This window comes from Lissotriton vulgaris, chromosome 10, assembly GCF_964263255.1.
Source record: "Lissotriton vulgaris chromosome 10, aLisVul1.2, whole genome shotgun sequence".
NCBI classification, from domain to species: domain Eukaryota; kingdom Metazoa; phylum Chordata; class Amphibia; order Caudata; family Salamandridae; genus Lissotriton; species Lissotriton vulgaris.
In genome coordinates, this window is record NC_141698.1 from 160,944,944 (window position 1) to 160,968,194 (window position 23,251).

A 23,251-nucleotide genomic window follows, 5' to 3' on the forward strand; every position below is an offset into this window, starting at 1 on the left:
TCAAGAACACAGGGTCTATTGCTGCCGACTTGTATTTCTTTTGAATCCTAGCCATTCAGCCTTAATCGTAGCTGGTGTGAGGAAAATGTCCATCACCGGTTCCACAAGACCGGGAACCAGAGGAAGCAACAGACGAGAAGCTGCTCTCTGATGTAGAGTCTCAAAAATAACTGTTGTTGCCACCAGAGGAGTAGACATTTTAATGTTCAGCTTCTGAGCCCCTCTCTGAAGCACATCATGATATGTGTTAATGTCATCTATCGGTGATACTCTTGACAAAGGGCTATCCGACAGAGTGGGAGAATAGTCCTTCTTCGAGGATCGAGTGGAAGAGGAAGACCATGTAGGTGACCTTCTTCTTTTGTGATGGGAACTATGCCTGCGCTCCCGTGACCTGCCCGCATGTTCTTCACATCTGGGCGAGGAGGATCTATCCACTTCCTGCAGCAATCTTTGCAGGGGTGATCTATGAAGAGAACTGGTGTATTCTTGCATCCGTCGGGATGCTCCTGTATCTTTACTCCAGTGATGTAGGGGAAGGAGCCATCTCAGGGATAAATGAAGAGCAGGGGAAGCCTACCTGTGCTGCGAAGGAGATCTATGACTTGGTCTATCTGAATGCCTTTCTGGTGAGGCAGATGGTGAATGCCCCGCTGAAGGATGTTTTGACGAGTGAGAAGATGAGTGTCGTGACGCTGATTCTGTCACTAGAACCACCGATCCTTCTCCAGACCACACTGATGTGGGTCTTGACGTCAGGAGTGTAACCTGCTCTGACTGAGCCCTTGACGCCGACCTGGACCTCCTTCTCGACGTCAATGTCCGGCCTGGTGTTGGAACCGGTCTCGACGTAGACTCTCTGTTCCTCGAAGTCGAGTGCCTTGCAGACGACCCCGGATCATCCCTTTGTCTCTACGTCGAACTTCGATGAGCTGACGAGGGCAGAGGGGTTCTGCTCCTCGACGCCGAACCTCGCTGTGCTGACGGAGACGAAGGGCCTCTGCTCCTCGACGCCGATCGTCGCTGTGTTGACGACGGCAGAGGGCTCCTCTTCCTCGACGCCGATCGTCGCCGGGTTGACGACGACAGAGGACTCCTGACCCTCGACATCGACGCCAAACGTCAAGCTGACGACGGCGGGGGACTTCTGCTACTCGACGTCGACCGTCGCCGGGTTGACGACGGCAGAGGGCTGTTACTCCTCAACGCCAATCGTCGCCGAGTTGACGATGGCGGAGGACTTCTGCTCCTCGACGCTTGAACGTCGCTGTGCTGACGAAGACGAAGGGCCTCTGCTCCTCGACGCCGATCGTCGCTGTGTTGACGACGGCGGAGGGCTCCTCTTCCTCGACGCCGATCGTCGTTGAGTTGACGATGACGGAGGACTCCTGACCCTCAACATCGATGCCAAACGTCGAGCTGACGATGGCGGGGGACTTCTGCTACTCGACGCCGATCGTCGCTGGGTTGACGACGGCGGAGAGCTGTTACTCCTCAACGCCAATCGTCGCCGAGTTGACGATGGCGGAGGACTTCTGCTCATCGACGCCGATCGTCGTACTGGTTGACGACGGTGGAGGATCACGATTCTTCGACGCTAACGACGCACCTAAATGACGATGTCTTCTCAACGGCGAGCCCGCCGTCGATGGTCTTTTCTTGGACAAATGACCCACCGGTGGTAGATTTTTCAGCGCCGAGCCCGACGCTGAAGCAGAAGAGCGAGGGACCTTGCTTCTAGATGGAGATCTCGCCCTCTTGGAGCCCTTCCTCACCGGTGACCTGCATCTGGAAGATGCCTTTTCTGCCAGCCCATAAAGACAGATCCTTTCTATGTCTTTTAAAGTCCTTTTGGACAGGGACTGGCAATGAGGACAAGTCTTGGGGACATCGTTCTTAGGTAAACAAAGAATACAGACCTCATGAGAATCTGACCTGGCCTTCTTTTTTCCACAACAAGGGAAGGGGTCAAAAAGAGAGGCATTTTGAGAGGCAAAAATGCCCAAAACTGTAAAAAAAAAAGGCAGAACCTTACTTCAAAAGATGAAAGACGTCAAAATATGTCAACATTTTCCAAAAAAGTGAAGATTATTTCTGACTAAAATCAGAAAGAAGTGGAGCTGTGGAACCAGGATCCTTCCTGAAGGAGCCAGAAAGAACAACTGACCTGTCACCCCTGAGGCATGATGGGAAGCTGGGGGTCATGACTGCCTTAAAGGCACGTTGCCAGTTTATCTCTATGTTGCTATGAGTTAGCTTGTCAGCCTTTTTAGGCTATGTTTTCTGCAATCCAGCCTGGGAGCTGTCAATGCTTTTAGTTCTTCTGAGAGTTTTTGCTAAGTTCTAAGCATTAAAACAGTTTTTAAACAGGTTCTGCTGTTATTTTTCCCTGTTTCTAATGTATTCTTTATGATATAATGGGAAGTCGTTACAGCATTATTCAGCTCTAGTGCGTGTAAGGCTGCATTTGCTTTTTTATTATATATATATATACATATATATATATATGTTTATACATAAATATAGGGAGATACATATATGTGGGGCACATATATGAATGTGTTTCCTGAGTCCCGCACATGGGCGGGAATATTCTAGTGCTTATGTCTTTGATGAGGATACCCCTGGAAGAGAAGCGTTGCCAACCTGCCTGCCCGCCCGCAAAGGAAACATAAAATTACAATAACTTAAAGTTATTATCATTTTATATTTCCTTTCCTTTCCATAGCTCGAAAGCAGTGGGGCGACACTCCTCCATCATAGTGGAGGAGCCGCCCTTGGCGTGTAAGTTACCGAAACTCTGTAGATAGTAAAGTCAGAACTGGGTGTCATAATTCAGGGAAGGAGGCACCGTGAGTCAAAAGAGAGAGGGTCAAGCTCTCCATCTCCAGAATATACCAAAGTTGATGTAACCACCCCCTGATATGTAGGGAGCTGTCCCATGCCACACTGTGACAGGATATTTTGCAGGGCCGCCCCGAGCCAACCCAGTTTGTCTTCCTCAGCGAGATTTGAGGGGGAAGGTAAGTGCATTGGGTAATCCCAATATGATAAAAGCTAGAAAGGGGGGAGTTGTGTACTAAGATGAGTATCAATATCGTGAAGCAATTGTGTCCAGAAGGAGGTGAGTTTTGAGCATTCCCACAGTAAGTGTAACAATGTGCCTGGGGAGTTGCAATTGCACTAGCAATCTGGTTTTCAAACAGGATTGCCTCTGTGTAGACGGGTTGGTGTAAGATACCAATATGTGGCCATCTTGGTACCCATTTCAATACTTGCTGTATTATGGGCCATGTGTCTGGCACAGTAATATATGTCCCCCCATTCCTTTGGTGTCAACTGGCGGCCTAGCTCCGCTTCCCACCGTTTCTGACCAGTGGGCTTAGGCATTGTAGTGGTGGAGAGGAGGAGGCCATTCAGTTCGGTTATGAGGCGTGTGTTTGATGTTTTGGAGACCAGCCATTTCTTGAAGGAAGTAAGGAATCATTGGGCATTAGGGCAAATTGAGGGGTGTATCACCCAGTGTCTTTTTTGAAGGTAGTGTAAAAGCACAGTTTTAGGTAATCTCTTTATTTTTAACAGGTACTATAGGCACATTTATTATTTACAGGGCTTGGGAAAAGTCAGTTGCTTGAGAATGAATCAGATACTTAAAACATGAGGGTGTTACCTCCTCCTCCATAATCAATGCTTTATCAACTTAATCATATGTATCAAACTAAGGCCGTAAAGATACTGGATGAGTAGATTCTATCGTTCTATCGCAGGAATCAGTTACCACTTCAGCTTCATCACTGTGGGTATGACTCCTGGGTCAACTGATGCACTTTAAAGCAGGTACCTGCATCATGGAGTGCTTTAAGAAAACCTTAACTAAGATCAAATATAACTGCTCATATTCGAGACTTCGAGTGAGACGTGGGTTTTCTGTCATTGTAGCAAATTCTATAATGGACCATAATTCACGCAGTTCTGCACAAGGGTTTTCACAATGAAATCAGGAATTTAAAGCTCCTATTAAGTTAAGTGGTTGGAAGAGTAATAAGGTCACCACCATTAGTTCAATTTCCAAAGTTGTGAGGAAAATATTTAAAGTTACCTTGAAAGAAAATGAAACATTGATTTTCACTAACAACTACTACACTAGATGAAATATTAGTATTTTGAGAGTAAATGCTACACAAGGTCGAACACATAATAAAATGCACCCATGGGGCAGACATGAAGACCAGTGGATTTTGTTTGTGGGGGGGGAAAGGCATGCACAGACTAGGGAACACTCATCCACCCAGCGCCATCATGTTATGTGTTATGATGAAGCAGTGACGTCATGCTGCCGCTGTGGTTATTTAACCACCCTACGACGGCTTTTGGCGGTGTGCAGAAAAAAAGGACCTAGAGAAGACGAACAGGGCATGGGAGCAGTCCATCATTTACTGCTCGCCGAGGGAAATCAGGTGTGAGTGAAGAAGTCTGTATTGAGTTAATCCCAGGGGGCCAGACAGAAAAAAGAGATCAACTTTAAAGGAAGGCCTCAGTTCTTAAGGAGGGAGAAAACAAGTTACTTACCTGTAACTATAGTTCTCCAGTTTTGGTGTCTTTCATAGATTCCCAAGCTTGCATCATTCCCTGTCATCCCAGGGAGAGTCCCTCTGTAAAACTTGAAATCAGTGCTATGTTAAACATTGCCTAAAAAAGGCTAGAGAACATTCCCTTTAGTAACTTATCCCTAAGAACCAAACTCCAGCCAAACAGGCTGCACACCCTGTGGAACACTCCGCTCAGAGGCTTCCTTCCTTCAAATTTTCAAGCACCAATGTGAACATTTTTTTTTTTTAACAAACTTTATTGCTTTTTATTTTGCTTACATCATACATCTTTAAATGAGCAGTGCACATTAATCTTGAGTGGGCAATACAACCCATGGACCTGCTGATGTTGTCCATGCCCTTGTGCCTCATCTGCGCATGGCAGCTCGGAAATTCACCGTTGTCCCTTTAGTTACATATTATGCACCCAGAAAATAAGGCCTCAAACAACAACTATGACCCCCACCCCCCTCCCTGCACTGCTGTCTCCCCTTGAGTATCGTTCAGATCGGTTGGTATGCTCCCTGGTATTGCAGGCGTGGGCAGTGATGGTGCGCCAAGACCTTCTGTTGTGGCCCCCTACCGCCCCCGTGGGTGCCGATGCTAGGCCCATTCTCGCTTTTCTATTGGGGTATCCCATCTTACTCTGGTCCCCGGGGGTGCTCTACGTGTTGGATTCTCTCTGGTCTGGAAGCCTCTGAGCCCCTACCCAGCCTCTTTAAGTCAGCCACTAGACCCTCCCATGCCTGGGTTCTCTCCGGCTTGCCCACTCCCCACGTGCATTCCTTAGCAGGACCCTGCTCTCGCAACCCACCCACTTATCCATCTCACATCTCCACCTGAGGACATCAGGCCCCCCGACTTCTTCCAGCTACTAGTGATTTCCCGCTTCGCCAAAATAAATGCCAAATCCTGGAATCTGGATGTGGTTTTGGTTTTAGCAGAGTGTGGAAATAAATTAAGCAGTACGTGGGCCGGTGTGCATGGGACCACTCTTTCCGTCACCCTCCCTATTACTTGTGTCACTTCTTGCCAGTATTGGAGGCACAGCTCCGAACCATTTGTATGAACGTCGCCCCCTGTTCCTGACACCTCGGGCATCTGGCATCTGCACCAGCAAAATATTGGTTAATACGTTCTGGGGTTAAATAAGCTTGGTGGAGTATGTAAAAGCTGATCAAACTAAACCGGGAATTTCGAGAAACTTTGGCAGTTCGCTCCAAAACATTGTCCCAGTCCTTATCCTCTAGGGGCCCGCCAATGTCGTCCTCCCATTTGCGTTTCAGTCTATCTAGTGGTTGTGTGGAGTCACATCCAATAGCTATGTTTAAGCAGGCCACCGCCTTGAGGGTGCCACCCGCTAAGCTCATATATTCACATGTGTAATGCTGCGGAGGTTCCACCGTCCCCGCACCCTAGTGGCGCCGTATTGCTCCTGTGACCGCCCCATGTAGGAAGAAGTGCCCTGGTGGTATGTTCCAGTCTGCTCTGAAGTCCTCGAAGGAGAGGAGCTCCCCATCCTGGAACAGATCCCCGACCTTTGTTGCCCCCGCTTCACTCCATTCGTGCAGGCCTTGCCACTGTCCTCCGTGAGGGAGAGCCTCCAGTAGCTGTAACGCCATCTCTGGGGAGTATGGGCGCTTTGATTTAGTTTTCTGCAGGCATCTGCCCCAACAGCGATATATCACCTTATGCTCATTACTGCCAATTTATTGGGGTCTAATCGTCCTCAGCAGGGTTCGGAACACCGCGGGCCCCACCGGGGCTAAAGGAGGCATACCCCTATCAGTGTCCCTGGCTCCCGCAATCCATTGTGTAAACCGCTGCAACTGTCCTGCCAAGTGATAAGCCTCCACATCAGGTATTGCCATGCCACCCCCCTAATCTGGGTCGCTTTAATGTAGTAAAGGCTACCCTTCTGCGTCCCGACCCCCATACAAAGGCCGATATGCAGGAGTCCAGCTCCCTGAACCAGGCCGCTGATATTCAAATTGGCAGTGTTACGAAAAAGTAGAGCAGCCGGGGCAGTGCCACCATTTTAAGTAGCGAGAAGCGCCCCATCACCGAAATTGGAAGATTCTCCCAGAAGGCCATGGTGTCCTTAAGCAAGCGAAGCGCCCTCCCTATATTGCCCTCCTTCACGTCTTCCATCGTGTGGAATATGTGGACCCCTAGGTAGCGAAAGGAACTGGGCTCCCATCTCAAATTCCCCAGACTCAGAGTGGGCCTCGCGACCCTCACCAGGGGGACCAGTTTGGACTTCAGCCAGTTCACTTGTAGCCCCGATAAGGAGCCAAAGCGCTCCATCATTGCCTTAGCCCCTGGTAGGTCGCCCTCTGCATCATTGAGGAATAGTAGGAGGTCATCTGTGTATAACGCCCCTTGGTGTCTTATCCCTCCCAACTGAATCCCCTGGTACGCCCTTCCAGACCGTGCATACTGGCCAATGGCTCCATTGCCAAGGCGAACAGCAGCGGGGACAGGGGACATCCCTGGCGTGTCCCCCTCTCCACTCGATATTGCGCCGATATTGTTCAACCCGTGTGGACCCTTGACACTGGATCAGCATATAGTAGCTGCACCCAGCTTATAAAGCCCTCTCACAGGCCCATTTTGGACAATACTGCATATAGGACCCCCCATTCGAGGCTATCAAATGCCTTTTCCATTTCTATGGTGAACACCGCCCCCCTCTGATCCGCCGCTGTTCCTAATTCAATAATAGACAATAGCCTGTGTATATTAAGGGTTGTATTTCGACAAGGTATGAAGCCTGCCTGTTCCTGATGTACCAGAGGAACCATATAGGGGAGTAATCGCATTGCCAGTATTTTACTTAGAATTTTAAAGTAGAGATTGAGCATCGACAATGGGCGATATGATTTGCACTCCAGGGGGGACTTGTCCGGCTTCAGGAGCGCGACTACCACCGCCTCTCTAATCGTGCCCAGCGGGCGGCCCCTCTCCCTGGCCTCCGCGTACATCTCCACCAGCCTGGGGGTCAGTACATCTAAGTATATGGCATAGAAATCTTTAGAGAGCCCATCAGTGCCCGGTGTTTTCCCTCTCGCCAGTGCCTTGATAGCTACTAGGATTTCTTGGTCTGAGATTGCAGCACCCAGGGGCTCCGCCTCCCGTCCATCAGGACCTGTATCGGAAGGTCCGCCAGGTACTCCTCCACGTCCCCCCTCCCCACTGGGCCCAATGCTTGTATACAGGCACTCCTAGTACCCCCGGAAACTCTCATTAATGTCGTCCTGTCGATACAGATGTCGTCCTCCAGGTCACGTCAGGTCTAGAATGGCGTGCTCCCTACGGGTAGGGGTAGCATGCCACGCCAGCAATCTGCCCGCCTTATCTCTCTCTGCGTGCATTCTATCCATGTAGGCCCGGTAATCAAAACACCTCAATTGCTCCTACTGTACCACCACTTCCTCCTTCGCTTTGAGCAACTCCTGCCGTAGGTCCGGAGCATTCGGACGCCTGCACTCCACTTCCCGCAACACCCGGTCTGCCCTTACCACGTCTGTCAATAGCGTACGTCTCACCCCTATGGACAATGCCAGGCAACGCCCCCTAATCACTGCCTCAGAGGCCTCCTATTTGATCACCCTAAATCTGTAGTGTGTGCATTGTCCATGAAATATGTGATGATGTGTTCTTTAATCTCGTGATGGAACACTTGGTCCTCAAGTGCCTCCGGCTTGAGCCTCCAGGTGGGGATGGGTTGACGCTTATGCCCCCATTGTAGTCGGGTTAACAGAAGATTGTGGTCGGACACCGTTCGGTGAGCTATTCCGTCTTGTGGAGTCGGGTGTGGATATCTGGCGAACATAGGAAGATATCTAAGCGGACGTGTAGGTCATGTACGTGGGAGAGGTGGGAGTATTCCCTATACCCTGGATGCGTCCTTCGCCACGTGTCTACCAGTCCCCAACGGGATTGCCAGTCCCTAAACATCCTAGCTATCCTATGAACTGGAGTGTCATTAAGTGGTGGGTGCGAGCGATCCAGGACTGGGTCTGCTATACAGTTAAAGTCGCCCTACATGATAACTGCCCCCATCAGATATGGAGCCAGTGTCCCCGATAGTTGCTCCAAGAACGCCCCCTGATCCGTATTCGGGCCTTAGACATTGATGAGTGTAACGTCCTGACCATTGAGGCGTACAGTGACCCCTACATATCGGCCCTCTGGATCCACCTTGTGAGCAGTATGTTGGAAGGGGACCCCCGCCCTGATCCAAATCAAGACTCCCCTAGCAAATGCGGAGTACGTGGTGTAGTATGCATGACTTCTCCACCTACGATGTTAAGCCTCCCCCTCTGCTGCTAGTGTATGTGTCTCTTGCAGAATTGCTATGTGGACCCCCGGTCTATTCAGCTGTGAGGAAATTTTGTACCGTTTATGCATGGAGGGCCTCCCCCGGATATTCCAGGAAAGAAGATTGTATTCAGTCTGCGTGTGCATTATAAATTAGCCTACCCCCCTCCCGTCTGGCCTCCCTGCCCCACCCTGTACTTGGTGCCCAATATTGTAAAATGCGAACCTTCAAGTGATACTCCGTGGCACCCCATTGAGGAAGACAGCAGTGCCCCCAACTAGAACTAGGAAAACCATCCCAACTCCCCCTCCCCAGGACCAGTGAGAACGTATCCCCCATCCAAACCTTGCACACTAGTGCTTGAACAGTCAAAGTTCAGAAGTGGTGGCTAGGTCAACGTCCGCCTGGAGGACAGCCGTCCTCTCCGCCCCCCCAGTCCCCCCCCCCCCCCCCGGCGTAAGGGTCTCGGGTAGTTATCGAGGGACCCGTCCTGCCAATGTGTAGGGCTATACTAACATCATGCCCCACCTCCTCACAACGTAGCCCTGTCTATACTTGCTTGCGCGACACACTTCACATCAAGTCATCTGCCAATTTGGGAGTTACATGCGGCAGGGTCTGGCTGGCATCCCCCACTGAGCTCGAGCTGTTTTCAGAGTCCAAGTCCCTCTGCTCTACCCCGGAATGCAACAGTGGGTCCCGGGTGTCCGCCGCACTCAACGAAGCCACCACTGCGATTGCACTGGCTCTGGCCCGGTTCGCCTCCTCCGTCGTCAGGTGCTTCTTTGAAGTCGTCCCTCTGTCAGGAGAGCGTTTCAAGTTCTTTTCAACTGGGTTTTTTTCTTTTCGCTGCAGTCCTCGGGGGTCCTGCTCCTCAATCCAGTCCCAAACCTCCTGGGGGGTGGTGAATATAGTGCCCCCAGGGCGCACTATGCGTAGTTTCGCTGGGAAAACCTTAGAGTAGGACACCCCCATCAGGCGTAGTTTCCTTTTGACCGCGGTAAAGGATGCTCTTTGTTGTTGCACCTCCCGAGAGAAATCTGGGAAGATCCGTACGATACTGTTGTCCACCTTAAGTTGCCCTTTGAGGCGCGCCTGGCTCAGCACATGGTCTCTCTCTTTGTAGAATAGGAGGCGTGCCACCATCGGCCTCGGTGGTTTGCCAGGTTGCAGAGCTCGGGCTGGAACTCTGGGTGCCCGTTCCAAAGCGAAGAATGTTGATAAACCCTCCTCTGCTACCGCTGTGCGCAGCCAGAACTCAAGGTACGCCACCATGTCGTTCCCCTCAACTTTTTCGGGAAGGCCTGTGACCCTAATGTTGTTGCTTTTTTAAGACAAGGGGAACCCAACGGATAGCTAAGAGCCATGGGTATAACTTTGTTATAGAGAAACAATGGAACTTAGCTTATTCAACATATACACAATATATAGTATAGGAACTCAATGGAAGCTATACAATTCAGGTTGTCCTGGCCCAGCCGGGGCAGGAGTTTATTACCAACAAACAATGTCAGATATACAATACAATTTTTCAAGACACAAGCCTGTGCCGTACTGACAAGAAAGGAGGAAATAGATATAGGGTGAAGAAGAGGGTGATTTTCAGGCAAGGAAAGAGAGCAAAGACAGGGCACTGCATAAAATGCAAAGATTGCTGGCAGTGTCGCCTGGAGTGGAATGTACACAAAATTTTGAGAATATTTCAAGTGTCAACCCACTCTTGGGTGTCGACGTTTCGATCCCTAAAAGCTCTAATAGATGCACGGGATCATCATCAGGACTTATTTAAGTAGCAAAACATGCCTGAATGAGCAAAGCCATATGGTTGAGCTTACACATACGATTCAATGGAGTTAAATGGTTGTCTCAATATGATCGTGTTAAAACTTCAACGTCAGTCTGTGGGTGGCTGCACTTATAAGTCACGTGCTAGCGTCGGATTCAAAAGTATAGAAACATCAATGGTACCATACTTTGTGTGAGTATTTCCGACTCCTTTGAAGTTACCGTTTCAGGCTTGCTTCGCCCTGGGCTTCAGCAATGTGGATATCAGGCGTTGGTCATAATATGCCAGCCGCCTCTCCCAGGGGTGCTCGGACGATGCCGGTTACTTGAGGTTGGCACTCACTGCCCCCGATGTGGCAAACAAAGCAACTTGTTTTCTTCCTTCTTTATAACTGAGGCCTTCCTTCAAAGTTGATCTCTTTCCTCTATCTGGTCCCCTTGTTTTCTTCTCAGTATTAGATCGTTCATAGATCCACATGATTCAATCCAGATAGCAGTTAAACATTAGCAAATATATCATTATATGCAGTTATGATCCATCATAAAGTCATAGCCGATGGTGGGATATAACTTACAATGTGAGCTCATCTTTATTGGAATAGATGACATACTACCACTTGTCCCACAGCACTATCCTTTAGCACTGCTGAATCTAGGCAGTAGTGTTACGTAAATGTGTGTCTATTTCTCTATGTTGCCGCTCTGCAGATATCCTCCATAGACACATCAGAAAACAGAGCCGTAGACGGTGACACACTTCTAGTGGAATGCGCTCATACTTTACCCTGTAAAGGTCTTACCGCTTGTTGGTGACAAGACTGTATGGCTGCAGAGATTGGGCTATACTTTGTTTGGAGAGTCAGAAAGCTTTCCTGGGAACACTGTAAGCCACAAGCAGTTGGTCAGATTAACAAAACTGCTATGTTCTGTAAAGTCCTTTCTGCTACATACATTGGATTTTGGGAAACATTTCCTCTAAATAATTGATTCATTTAAGTAAAATTTCGATGGTACTTTCGAAATTAGTTTTGGATGTGTTCTTAAGATTACTTCAGCTTTGAGCAGCAAGGAATGGCGATGATGCAACCAGGGTACATGGATTGGAGGGTTGCAGTGGAATAAGTGGGGGAGGAGTTGGATGGTTGCTGAGTGTAGACGAGTACTGACAGAGCCAATGGATTTGCCTTTAGCGCACAAGCAGCACCCAGAGGCGTATCTGCACTGAAGCCTCCATTAAGCGAAGACAGTTTTGGCTGAAACACTTCTTGTGCAGATGGAAGATGGGGAATCTGTGATGTCACTTCCTGTGTTGACTAATAATGGGAAATCCAGTGAAGTAACTTACTCTGCACATGGATGGTGGGAATTAAGTCCCTTTTCTCAGCTTCTTCTCTTAAAGAGTTTAGGCAGGAAATTAGAGATCATTACATGCATGATCAAATGGATGATCAGGAATCCAGTGATGTCACTTCCTGGGCAGATGGATATTGATAATTGATGGCCTAGTCTTTAGTCCCTGTAGTACAGAGGTCTTCAAACTGTGGGAAGAGACCCCCTGGGGGGTCATGGATGGGTTCCCAGGGGGACGCAAATGCCTCTGCAAGTACATGTAAATGAAAATGGCCTAGAAGGGCGGCGATCTTTATTTCCTGCATTTCCAGGCTGTCATCATTTATGTGGGCCGAAGGTCAGCTTGAGCTGCAGTGGGCTTGGCTAGGCAGTGTCTGGAGTCTTATCTCCGGCACGTCCGAGTTTTTCACAGGTCTTTAAAGACCATTTGCATACCTTTGTAAACTGGTTACCGAGGCTTATTTTTTTTTCTAGTTCCAGTACCCCCGGTGCCCCCACTCAGCCTATTCCTTACATTTGTATTTTACATGTACTGCTGTAGTGTGAGAATGCATTTCATGAAAAGGAATATAAAGTAGGGTTGCCAATAGAAAAAATACAAGCCATAAGAGCCTGCTAAGAACTTGCCTTGACAGTAAATAAGGTTATAAATAAACAAGCATTAGAAATGCAATAGGTCTCGCAGCATTAGAGTTAGTGCTTTTAGCATTGTTTATGGGTTTTTTTGTAAATCTTTAGCATGAGGTTGAGGGTGAGTGAGGGTGAGTGAGGGTGAGGGGTTGAGGGTGAGTGAGGGTGAGGCTGAGGGGTTGAGGGTGAGGGTGAGTGAGGGTGAGTGAGGGGTTGAGGGTGAGGGGTTGAGGGTGAGTGAGGGTGAGGGGTTGAGGGTGGGTGAGGGGTTGAGGGTGAGTGAGGGTGAGGGGTTGAGGGTGAGTGAGGGTGAGTGAGGGTGAGTGAGGGTGAGGGTGAGTGAGGGTGAGTGAGGGTGAGTGAGGGTGAGGGTGAGTGAGGGTGGGTGAGTGTGAGTGTGAGTGAGGGTGAGTGGGGGTGAGTGTGGGTGAGTGTGGGTGAGTGTGGGTGAGGGATTGAAGGTGAGGGGTTGAGGGTGAGTGAGGGTGAGGGGTTGAGGGTGAGTGAGGGTGAGGGGTTGAGGGTGAGTGAGGGTGAGGGAGGGTGAGGGGTTGAGGGTGAGGGGTTGAGGGTGAGTGGGGGTAGTGAGGGTGAGGGGTTGAGGGTGAGTGAGGGTGAAGGTGAGTGAGGGTGAGGGTGAGTGAGGGTGGGTGAGTGTGAGTGAGGGTGAGTGTGGGTGAGTGTGGGTGAGTGAGGGTGAGGGATTGAGGGTGAGGGGTTGAGGGTGGGTGAGGGGTTGAGGGTGAGTGAGGGTGAGGGTGAGTGAGGGTGAGGGGTTGAGGGTGAGTGGGGGTGAGTGAGGGTGAGGGGTTGAGGGTGAGTGAGGGGTTGAGGGTGAGTGAGGATGAGGGGTTGAGGGTGGGTGAGGGTGAGTGAGGGTGAGTGTGAGTGAGGGTGAGTGAGGGTGAGTGAGGGTGAGGGTGAGTGAAGGTGGGTGGGGTTGAGGGTGATTGAGGGTGAGGCGTTGAGGGTGAGTGAGGGTGAGGGGTTGAGGGTGAGTGAAGGTGAGGGTGAGGGTGAGTGAGGGTGAGGGGTTGAGGGTGAGTGAGGGTGAGGGGTTGAGGGTGAGTGAGGATGAGTGAGAGTGAGGGTGAGTGAGGGGTTGAGGGTGAGGGGTTGAGGGTGAGTGAGGGTGAGGGGTTGAGGGTGAGTGAGGGTGAGGTGTTGAGGGTGAGTGAGGGTGAGGTGTTGAGGGTGAGTGAGGGTGAGGGTGAGGGGTTGAGGGTGAGTGAGGGTGAGGGTAGGTGAGGGGTTGAGGGTGAGTGAGGGTGAGGGTGAGTGAGGGTGAGGGTGAGTGAGGGTGAGTGAGGGGTTGAGGGTGAGTGAGGGTGAGGGTGAGTGCGGGTGAGGGTGAGTGTGGGTGAGGGTCCTGGTAAGCGCCCTTGATCCTGGCGCCGGTGCCGGCGGTCAGCACCCGTGGGGTGGCGTATTCGGGCATGGTCCTGGCTGCTGTGCGTGCGGCGGATGGATGCAGATACTGGGCGCCCCCTTCTCCAGCCAGCAGCCTTCAGTGAAAGGAAAAGGAAGCTTCCAGTGAAACGCCGGTTAGACAGGCGGGGCTTCTCTGACGCCTCTAGGATGACGTTAGGAGCTCCATCTAAGGCACAACCTCTAAGAGCAACAAAAAAAGGACTATAGACAGGGGAGCGCCAATAGAAAGCTCGCCAACTCGGCGGCCATACAGTAATGGTACACGTTGAATGTACACGTAAAGAATGACAGGCGAAACCATATCTAAAGTCAGCATATTAAGTGATTTCAACAAGTCCTCCTGAAGACACTGGCATCCGCAAAATACATTACAGTTTCTAATTTTTTTACAAGGAATTTATAGTCAAAAGCTGATCAAAAACAGTAAGTTGACAGCGGGGTATTACCCGAGTAGTTTAGTAATTCTCCCGCAAATGGGGACATTATAGGCAGATACTTCAAAGAGCAGCTGCGGTACCTCTCCAGTGCGCAGTATAAGGCGAAGCGAAATTGAAGAACACAGCCAGTATAGATTTAACAATGACCTTGATTATACCATGGGACAGTAAAGGAACTTGGGTTGGAGGTCCGGTTGTATGAAGTCTATAGTACATTTAGGAAAAATAGTGGTTTCGGCCCTCGTTAATAGGTTTTTAATGTTAGTACTTCGATATCTATAGCCATAGTGTAATGTGCCCGTCTGTAATACAACTGGTGCTCATGTAAAGCGCTCTGATACATTCGTGTCAAGTTCGCGCTCGATAAAACTAAATAAAAAAAAAAAATCCCACACCATGTCGTTTGGAAACGCCCGGTTACGCCCACAATGATGCCAAGCACAAAGTCTCTATGGCGACGGCCAAGCCTAGCCAAAATCCGCAAGCTGACAGCTCATTCTATCTAGCGAACCGCCGAACAATGCAGGCCTTAAAATGCTTTATGACAAATGTACCATTGAACACGTGCTTTAACACGGCGGGCAGGGGAGGGGGCGGAGAGGCGAGAGGTGCGACACGGCAGGCAGGCAGGGGAGGAGAGTAGGAGGAGGAGGGGGGAGGAGAGTAGGGGAGGCACGGCCTAGCGGCAGGCAGGCAGGGGAGGAGAGGAGGAGGGGAGAGGAGAGTAGGGGAGGCACGGCCTAGCGGCCGTGCAATCAAGTAGTGAGGGGGCGGAGCTGGGGGAGGCTGTGAGAGAGAGTAGGCAAGGCAGGCGGCTGGGGGCATGTGCACGCGCATTTAAGCTCAATGCGCATGCGCATTGAGCTTAAATTTCTCGTGCACTGCAAGGAATCGCCACGATTCCTTGCAAGTTGGATAAAGAGTCGATGAGCCCCCATAGTCTCGCTTGCTCGATGCGCATGCGCATCGACAGGCGAGACCTAAAAAGTATGTATTTATTTGTAATGTGACTTTTCTATCTTTCTTCCCTTTAATTATCAGTCATGAATCATTCAGGCCGCCCTAAAACACAATTAAAAGGGCTTTCTACTTATATTTGCTGTTCGAAGTACGCACAGATAAGAGCTGAAACTAGGGCTTTAGGTGATTGTTTATTTTTGTGCCGTCTGCGACATCAAAATAATGAGCTGGCAGTCCTAATCATAAGACTGGAAGTTTGCTGCCGTATCAACACATTATTTATTTCCTTCACCCTCGATCCCTGATTAATGCCATAATAGCAATAGTTTAACTTATATCTGAAATCCTACACCACCGTCAATAACATGCTGATTTACTTCAAGTGTCTGGGAATGCACCGTGCATTCAGACAACTCACTCCTCATTCTCACCCTTCACTTTCACGCTCACCCTGCACTCATAGTGCATAGTTATGGATTTCCCACATTTGTCACATAATCCATCAGCTGCTGAATAATTTGCAGATTAGAAAAAACTTGTTTCTAGCTCACACTATTCAAAAGTTACTAAAAATGCAGAAACACATGTTACCTCTCAGTGGAAGGCCCTTTCTAAAGATTGACTGGTCACCTTTCTGTTGCTTATTGCTGTCTGTGGGTGTTAATGTGGAACTTATGAGGGGCAATAAAGGCCAGGACAGTGTTAACAAGCGCAAAAATTGCAAACTAATTGAGTAATGCTATCACAAAATATGCAGCATTATGCAGCATAATTTGCCTTTGCATGCTGCATAATTTGGACTTTTCCTGCCGCAGAATTCCAGTGGCCCTGTTTATAGTGCTATGAGGTCCCAGCCTGTGGCAGAAAGCACTGTGAATTTGTAAGTCATTATTTTAAAACAGTATTACATACTCTAAGCTAGGCTGCTGCAAAATGATGCAGTGATTGAGATAAAACAAGTTCTTACAAAATATACTGTTTAGTAATAAGTAATCAAACAGCATCTAATGCAGACATTTTTTTAAGTGTCTCCACTATTCCAGATCTCAGCTGATAACACCCTTACATTACATCTCAAAAAGAATACATCTTTGCCACCATGAAGCTTTAAGCAGACCCACTAGAATTATTCAGCAGAAGAGGACAACATTATGTGGCAGGTTTGACTAAATTATGCAGAAAGAAAAGGTAAATTATGCGGCACCATGCGCCACATTTTGTGGTTAGCATTATTTCATTATTTTTTATTTTAACTCAAGGTAACGCTGTCAGGGGAAATATTTCACCTCGTTAGTACCAGTTTAACACCCAAAAACAGCAGTAAGCAACTACAAGATTACCAGTTAATCTTTGCAAAGGGCCTTCTACTGCTCCGGAACACTTTGTCATGCTTCAAGTAACTTTTGTTCCGTTTGACCTAGAATCAAGTTTTTTTTTAAAAAAAATCTGCGGATTATGTAGCAAATGCAGTAAACTGATAATTATGTGGATAATGCTGCCGCTGTAGAAACTCAAAATTCCAGTGGCCCTGGCTTTAAGTGACCCAATCAATTAATGGCTGGTAAGAAGGATGGTTTCTTGTTTAACTTTCTGCACTACCACCACACCCTTGGATTTCAGGCAGAGGCATCTCAAAGTTAGTATTAACCATTCAGCGGCATTGTGAAAGCTGAGTTCATGGGGTGGCAGGTAGAAGGCCAGCAGAGTTGCATTCAGATCCAGAGCCCTAATCCTCTCGATCCCTGGGGCCTCACAGTAATGGCCTAGGAGACAGAGGAAAGGAGCGAGATTCATAGATATTGTCAAAGAGAAGGCCCAGAATAGGGAGCACTGTATGGAGACTCATTTTTATGTTTACAAATGGCCAGAGACATCTTCTTCAGAAAGATACCCCAAAGAAGGGGACAATATAAGTGAAGCTGGTACTGCTGCCAAGTGTGTAAGTGGCCACTGCTGGTTATCATTAAGGAAACAGATGCAACAGGACTGGGGCCCAGGGATTTCAGGGGCCCACTGCATCACAGTTATGACTGTCTACCTTCAAAAAAGGGGCATCGGAGCGTATTTTTCCTTTCAAGCATTAGGATCGAGGTGATAATCGTCATGGTGGGGAAGAGGTAAAAGATGCAGAGGAGATAGCCTGCTACTCAGGACTGCAGTTATCATTAGTGAAGCAGGTGTAGTTGCATTGAGTGTGAGGGGCTCACAACACCCCAATTATGGGGAGCAGCTTGTTTGGGATCATATCTGTTTTTGTTTGAAGCATTGCTGTTTTATAAGTCTCCTATTTAGTGCGGTTGATAAGTTATAGAAAAAGTATTCCTGAAATCATCTCATAATGCCCGCTCCTTGCAAGCAGCCATGTCCCTTCCGCTCCCCCAATCCTTGCCATAAAGTTTTGGAGGGGGGGCCGTTGTTAAAACATTTTGCTTGGGGGGGCTTAGAGTAAAAAGGTTTGAAACCTCTGATATAGTGGAACCCAGAAAGGTAATTTTGTGAAAGGGGAGGGGCTATGAGGCAGCAAGATGGGTTTTTTGGGGGGGGATTCCTCACCTACCAAGAACAAGAGGGAAATGGGGAAGAGAAAGTGAGGCACAGTATGGAGCAGTGAGGGGTATCACATGGTCATCGGGAAATAGGTAGTATGTGTGCATTGCATTTAGTTTTTTCTCTGTTTGCTGACACTCCTTTTGTTGCCGACCTGAGAAAGACATAAGTTAAACTCATTTCACTCGATGGCACCGCCTGAGCTTGCATTCAGTTATTTAATTTCCCTGTCTAACTTGTACATGCGAGGGGAATGCATGTCAAGGAAGACCATACAGAACTTCACCAGTAGCCACTTGTTGCAGAACTACCACCCACTCTCAATCCACACCCTAGCTATGGCTGTAAGCACTGCTCAGGAGTGATCATTCACTATATGCATTATCTACCTTCAACCTGTGTGCCGGAAATGAAGGCTTTTACGGGTCCTTTTACACACACACAGCCGTGTAGAGCCCCAGCAGAGTATTGCACAGTGACAAATCTTATCTTTAACATCAGGCTACAATTCTCATATCAGAAATAGCTCAACATATTAATTGCGTTGGGCATTTTTTTTTACAGTCATATTAGTTATATGAGTGAAAAAGCTGACATATGTCCCTACAAATGTGTTGGATATGTATAAAAGACTAGCTGTAACAGCTTAACACAATGTCAAAATTAAAATAATACACTGCTAATATTGTCACCAATTTTCAATTAGAACGTTGAATTACAAAAGTGTGCCCTAAAACCACAGGTATATGAGTCCTTGCTTCCCCTAACACATCCTGTTTCTATTTTTCACACCAAAACCGGATTTTTCCTGAGAGGTGGACGCATCTGGTCAGTGCTGCATTTACCGGCTTGAGGAGTCTCCTGACCGTAGGGACTGTAATTTGGGATCCCCAGGCTTGTGTGGGCTAAGATGAAGATACTGCAGCCAGTGAGGTATTTTCTCTAATTGTTGGTATTGAGATATATGTATGGATATAGAGTTATTTCTACATGTGTTTTTGTCTGTGTGCTGAGTGACCAGCCTGTGAAATATTTCTGTTCTTAACTATATATTCATCTATATACAGTTATTCTCCTATACATTTATTATTTGTGTGTGTTCTATTTCCTTGCATTTTACTTGTGAATGTTCCATTACTATAATCTGCTTATTTTTTGCTCTAATATTATCGTTTGACTTGTGAGTGTTCCATTATTATTTGCTTGTGTTCTACTTCCTTGCATTTTACTTGTGAAAATTCCATTATTATAAACTGCTTATATTTTGCTCCATTATTATTATTTGACTTGTGAGTGTTCTGACTTGTAAGTGTTCATTATTATTTTCATGTGTTTTACCATAATTATCTGCTTGTGTTTTATCCCATGCAGTTGACTATTTTGTGAAGGTTTCATTATTACTTGCTTATATATATGAGCTCGAAACGCGTCTGTTTGTGCCCGAATAAACATCTGAATCGTACCTGGCTGGTGTGGCTTGTCGTCCTTTTGCTGAAACAAGGAGGAATTTGTGGATGATATATATATATATATATATATATATATATATATATATATATATTCGCAGACACAAAATCGCGGATCTCCTAGCCACTTGATGGTGGCGGGCTCGAGGTGAGGTCGCGACCCTCCCAATACGATCCAAATAATTTTTCCGTGTTCCAACACAAAAATCCACTCGAGTCACGATGTGATTCTTAAAGCGTGGTTTATTATTCAAACATGCAGCAAGTAAACGCCCGACGCATTTCGGTGCCAAAACACTAACGAGTCGGGCGTTTAATTACTGCATGTTTGAATAATAAACCACGCTTTAAGAAACACATCGTGCCTCGAGTGGATTTTTTTGTCGGTACACGGAAAAATGATTTGGATCATATATATTTATATATATATATATATATATATATATATATATATATATATATATATATATATATATATATATATATATATATATATATATATATATATATATATATATATACATCCCAAACTCCATTCCACCAACTGCCGTTCCTCTTATCCTCGGGTGCCTCCTTAACGCACGGTGGAGTGCGTATATTATCTGCAAACACACAGCTCAAATCCTTTAGAACCGCTCCTCAATTAAGGACACTCCAGTCATTCTTTGTAGTCCCATTGCCATATTTATTCAAAGCGTTTTCACGTATGCCAAGTCAACAAACGCGTTTCGGCGTTGCCGCCTTCGTCAGTGTTGACTGACTGAGACATTTTTTTGTTTAAATAAAGTTCCACCATGACACCTTGTCACAAGATTAAAAACAACATAAAAGAAGGCATATCGATTTCATTCATTGTTATGTGGCGGCGATACCAGCTCAGCTACCTGGTAGCATCAACCAGTCCTAATACCAAAGTCTCCTGGAGTGGGAAACTCTGGAGTAAATTATAGGGTGTGACTATTGTTGGTGGTTTGTAAGGCTGAGGAGCAAAGGGTCCTGCAATGCAGAGGCGTGTTTGTTCTGTATTCTAAGCCCCAAGGGGGCGGCTGTTCCCATGGTTTAAGATGTGTACGAACCCCAGTCCTGTGATTGGCTTACCAATTACACAATGGCAAGATGGTTCATATACTGTGATGCAAATGGAATAGTTTACCACTCCACCAACTAAACAACATAGCACATAGGTGGTAGAATATATATATATATATATATATATATATATATATATATATATATATATATATATATATATATATATATATATATATATATATATACATACACACATACTCTGGAGAAATTGCAGGGTGTGACTGTTGGTGGTGATTTGGGAAGCTAAGAGGCATCTGCCCTGCATTTCTGGCTTTGGAAAGGGGCATTTGCCCTACATTCTCAGCCCCTTCTACAGCAGGGATGTTCCTCCAGTTGAAGATGTGTACATACCCTAATACTACGGCATGCTTACCAGTGATCTGATGGCTAGCTGGTTCAAGTAATGTGGTGTCAACTGGGCTTGGTTACTCCTTCACCAACTAAGCAATTTAGCACAGAAATGGTAGGAAAGATATAGCCTGTTATGGCCAGGATAAACCCATGTTTGTTTCTGGTGCCTTTGTTTGTCCACGCAGAGTTATGCATATATGGCTGGGTGGAGTGTTTGTGTGCTTGTTGGTCAGAGACTCAGTGGATGAAGCGACTAACGGTGAGGGGGCGCAGGCCCTCTTTGTCCCGTCCCACACAAAATAAAGAAACTCTGCAAACTACTGGTTAGCTATGAATTGGAATTTAAGTAAAAACGTTGCATAAAAGATCTTTGCACATCCCTATAAGAAAATAGATGTTCTAAATTGGTCCCTTATAATACACTGGTTAAACCACAATGAAATGGAAATATTAAATAAATATACCTTTTCTCGCATACCGTTCCCCAAATTCTCCGACTTCCACCTGAAAGCCAGCCGATTCGCTTCTCGTATGTTTTCACAGTCTTCCCCAGTTGTTTCTGTGAAATAACACGGTGTGGACATTAAGGTTGAGCAACACACAGGTCATGCTCAGCCTTTCTTAATCTGGCACTCCAAGTTACATGGTAATGGTGACAAGATATACATTTACTCAGATTAACTTGTGGCGCAGTAGAACTGGAGAATGTCTTTACACTTTAATTTCTCTACAGGCTAGAGGGGTAGATGGATGTGCCCCTCCTTAATTTCTTACCCATATTTACAAAAATCTGGTTTGAAGAATGCATAGCAGAGAAAAGCATCTCTAGGTGGAATATTGACTGATTCTAGCAGAGGAAAGTGTAAATGTTTCAAGAGGGCAGTTTTAACTCATTGTTCAGTGTGCTAGCCAAGCTAGGGGAGCACAGTGATACTGAATACTTATTTAGGTTGTGGTTGTTACCTGAAGATTATTTTAGAAGAAATCGTGCTTAACCAAATTTTTGGAGTGAAGAAAATTCACTTTAAGACAGAGAGAGGCTGGGGTGGTGCCACACTGCCATAAAGACACATATGGTCTTGGCTCGCAATGTGACCTGAATCATTCAAAAATATCCTGTAGCATCACACATGTGCCTGACTTGATCCACCTTGGGACTTGTAAGCGAGCCTGAATCAACTGCTGCATGTCATGTGGGGCACACTTTGAGGTTTATGTCTTTACTCTAAGAGAGAACTCTTGCCCCCAGTGTCTAGTGATGAAGATGAGGGCAGAGCGGTTGTGGGGAGCAGTGCTCTGCACATAGGGTGATGCACTCAGCTTAGTGGAAGGCACTTGACGTAGAAATGGATAGATTTGGGTGGTGAAACATCCAGGTACCCCCTTATGAAGAGTGGCAGACAGAGTGGATGGGCAGAGGGGTGACTCTGGTGTGAGCTGAACATGGGCCGACACTAACCATGCACTGTCCATTACAGAGAGTGATCACTGCCGCTAACAAGGGCATACAATGGTGTAGTGTAATTTCCCACTTCCTAGTGCATACACAATAGGAAGCAAATGGCCTTTTAGCTTTATAGCAGTCTACTGGAAGACCACAAAATGTCTTTCTTTGTGGTCTCGCAGAGGCATCGCCAAATGAAGGGGCCTATACCATGTACCCAGGTGTGCCGGAGATGTGCCTCTAACTGGGATGGACATTGCCACTGAAGAGTGTTCAATGTCCACTCCAATGAGAAGCAAAGCAAACAAAATGCTGCTATAAAATAAAATTGATAGATATACCACTCTAGACAGGCGTGTATCCCCTCAACTACTAAATGCCTCTTGGACTGAGAAGTCAGTGCCATATGAACCTTTATAAAAAGACATCCATCTCGCTACAGGAAAGACCAGGTATTCTCTGGCGACTCAGATTAACACTGAAGCCAATGCTCTTAATCCGGTACATGCAGAAAGTATCAAACTAGGTGGCGCTGGTGGAAATCATGGCTAAAAACACATCAGAAAAGGTCACTATCTCTGCACAACGAACGAACACTGGGAAGTGACCAAGTGCCAGGTGTATCAATATTAGCAATGCCGATTTTCTCTCGGAATCGCAATTTGTAAATCAGCATTCCTTATGTATGAAACCCTTTTGAGTTTTATTAGAGATTCCTAGAGTGTCGCAAATAGATCTACCTTATGCATATTAATGCGGTAGGTCGCAATTTGCAACCCATTAAGAATTGCAGCCATCATAGGGACAGTGACCTGCTGAGGTCAGCAGACTACTATGTCTGTGAT

The 23,251-nt window shown here is 47.1% G+C and overlaps 1 protein-coding gene across 3 annotated transcripts in view; it reads right to left on the bottom strand.

The window, feature by feature from the left end:
* The window catches only part of VWA3A (von Willebrand factor A domain containing 3A), a 544,099-nt gene that overhangs the window by 322,894 nt on the left and 197,954 nt on the right, over positions 1-23,251 (bottom strand). For all 3 annotated transcript variants that reach the window (XM_086940772.1, XM_086940773.1, XM_086940771.1), the window contains one exon: positions 21,427-21,521. In XM_086940772.1, coding sequence (XP_086796898.1) covers positions 21,427-21,521 — 95 coding nt within the window. The remainder of the gene's footprint in view (positions 1-21,426; positions 21,522-23,251) is intronic.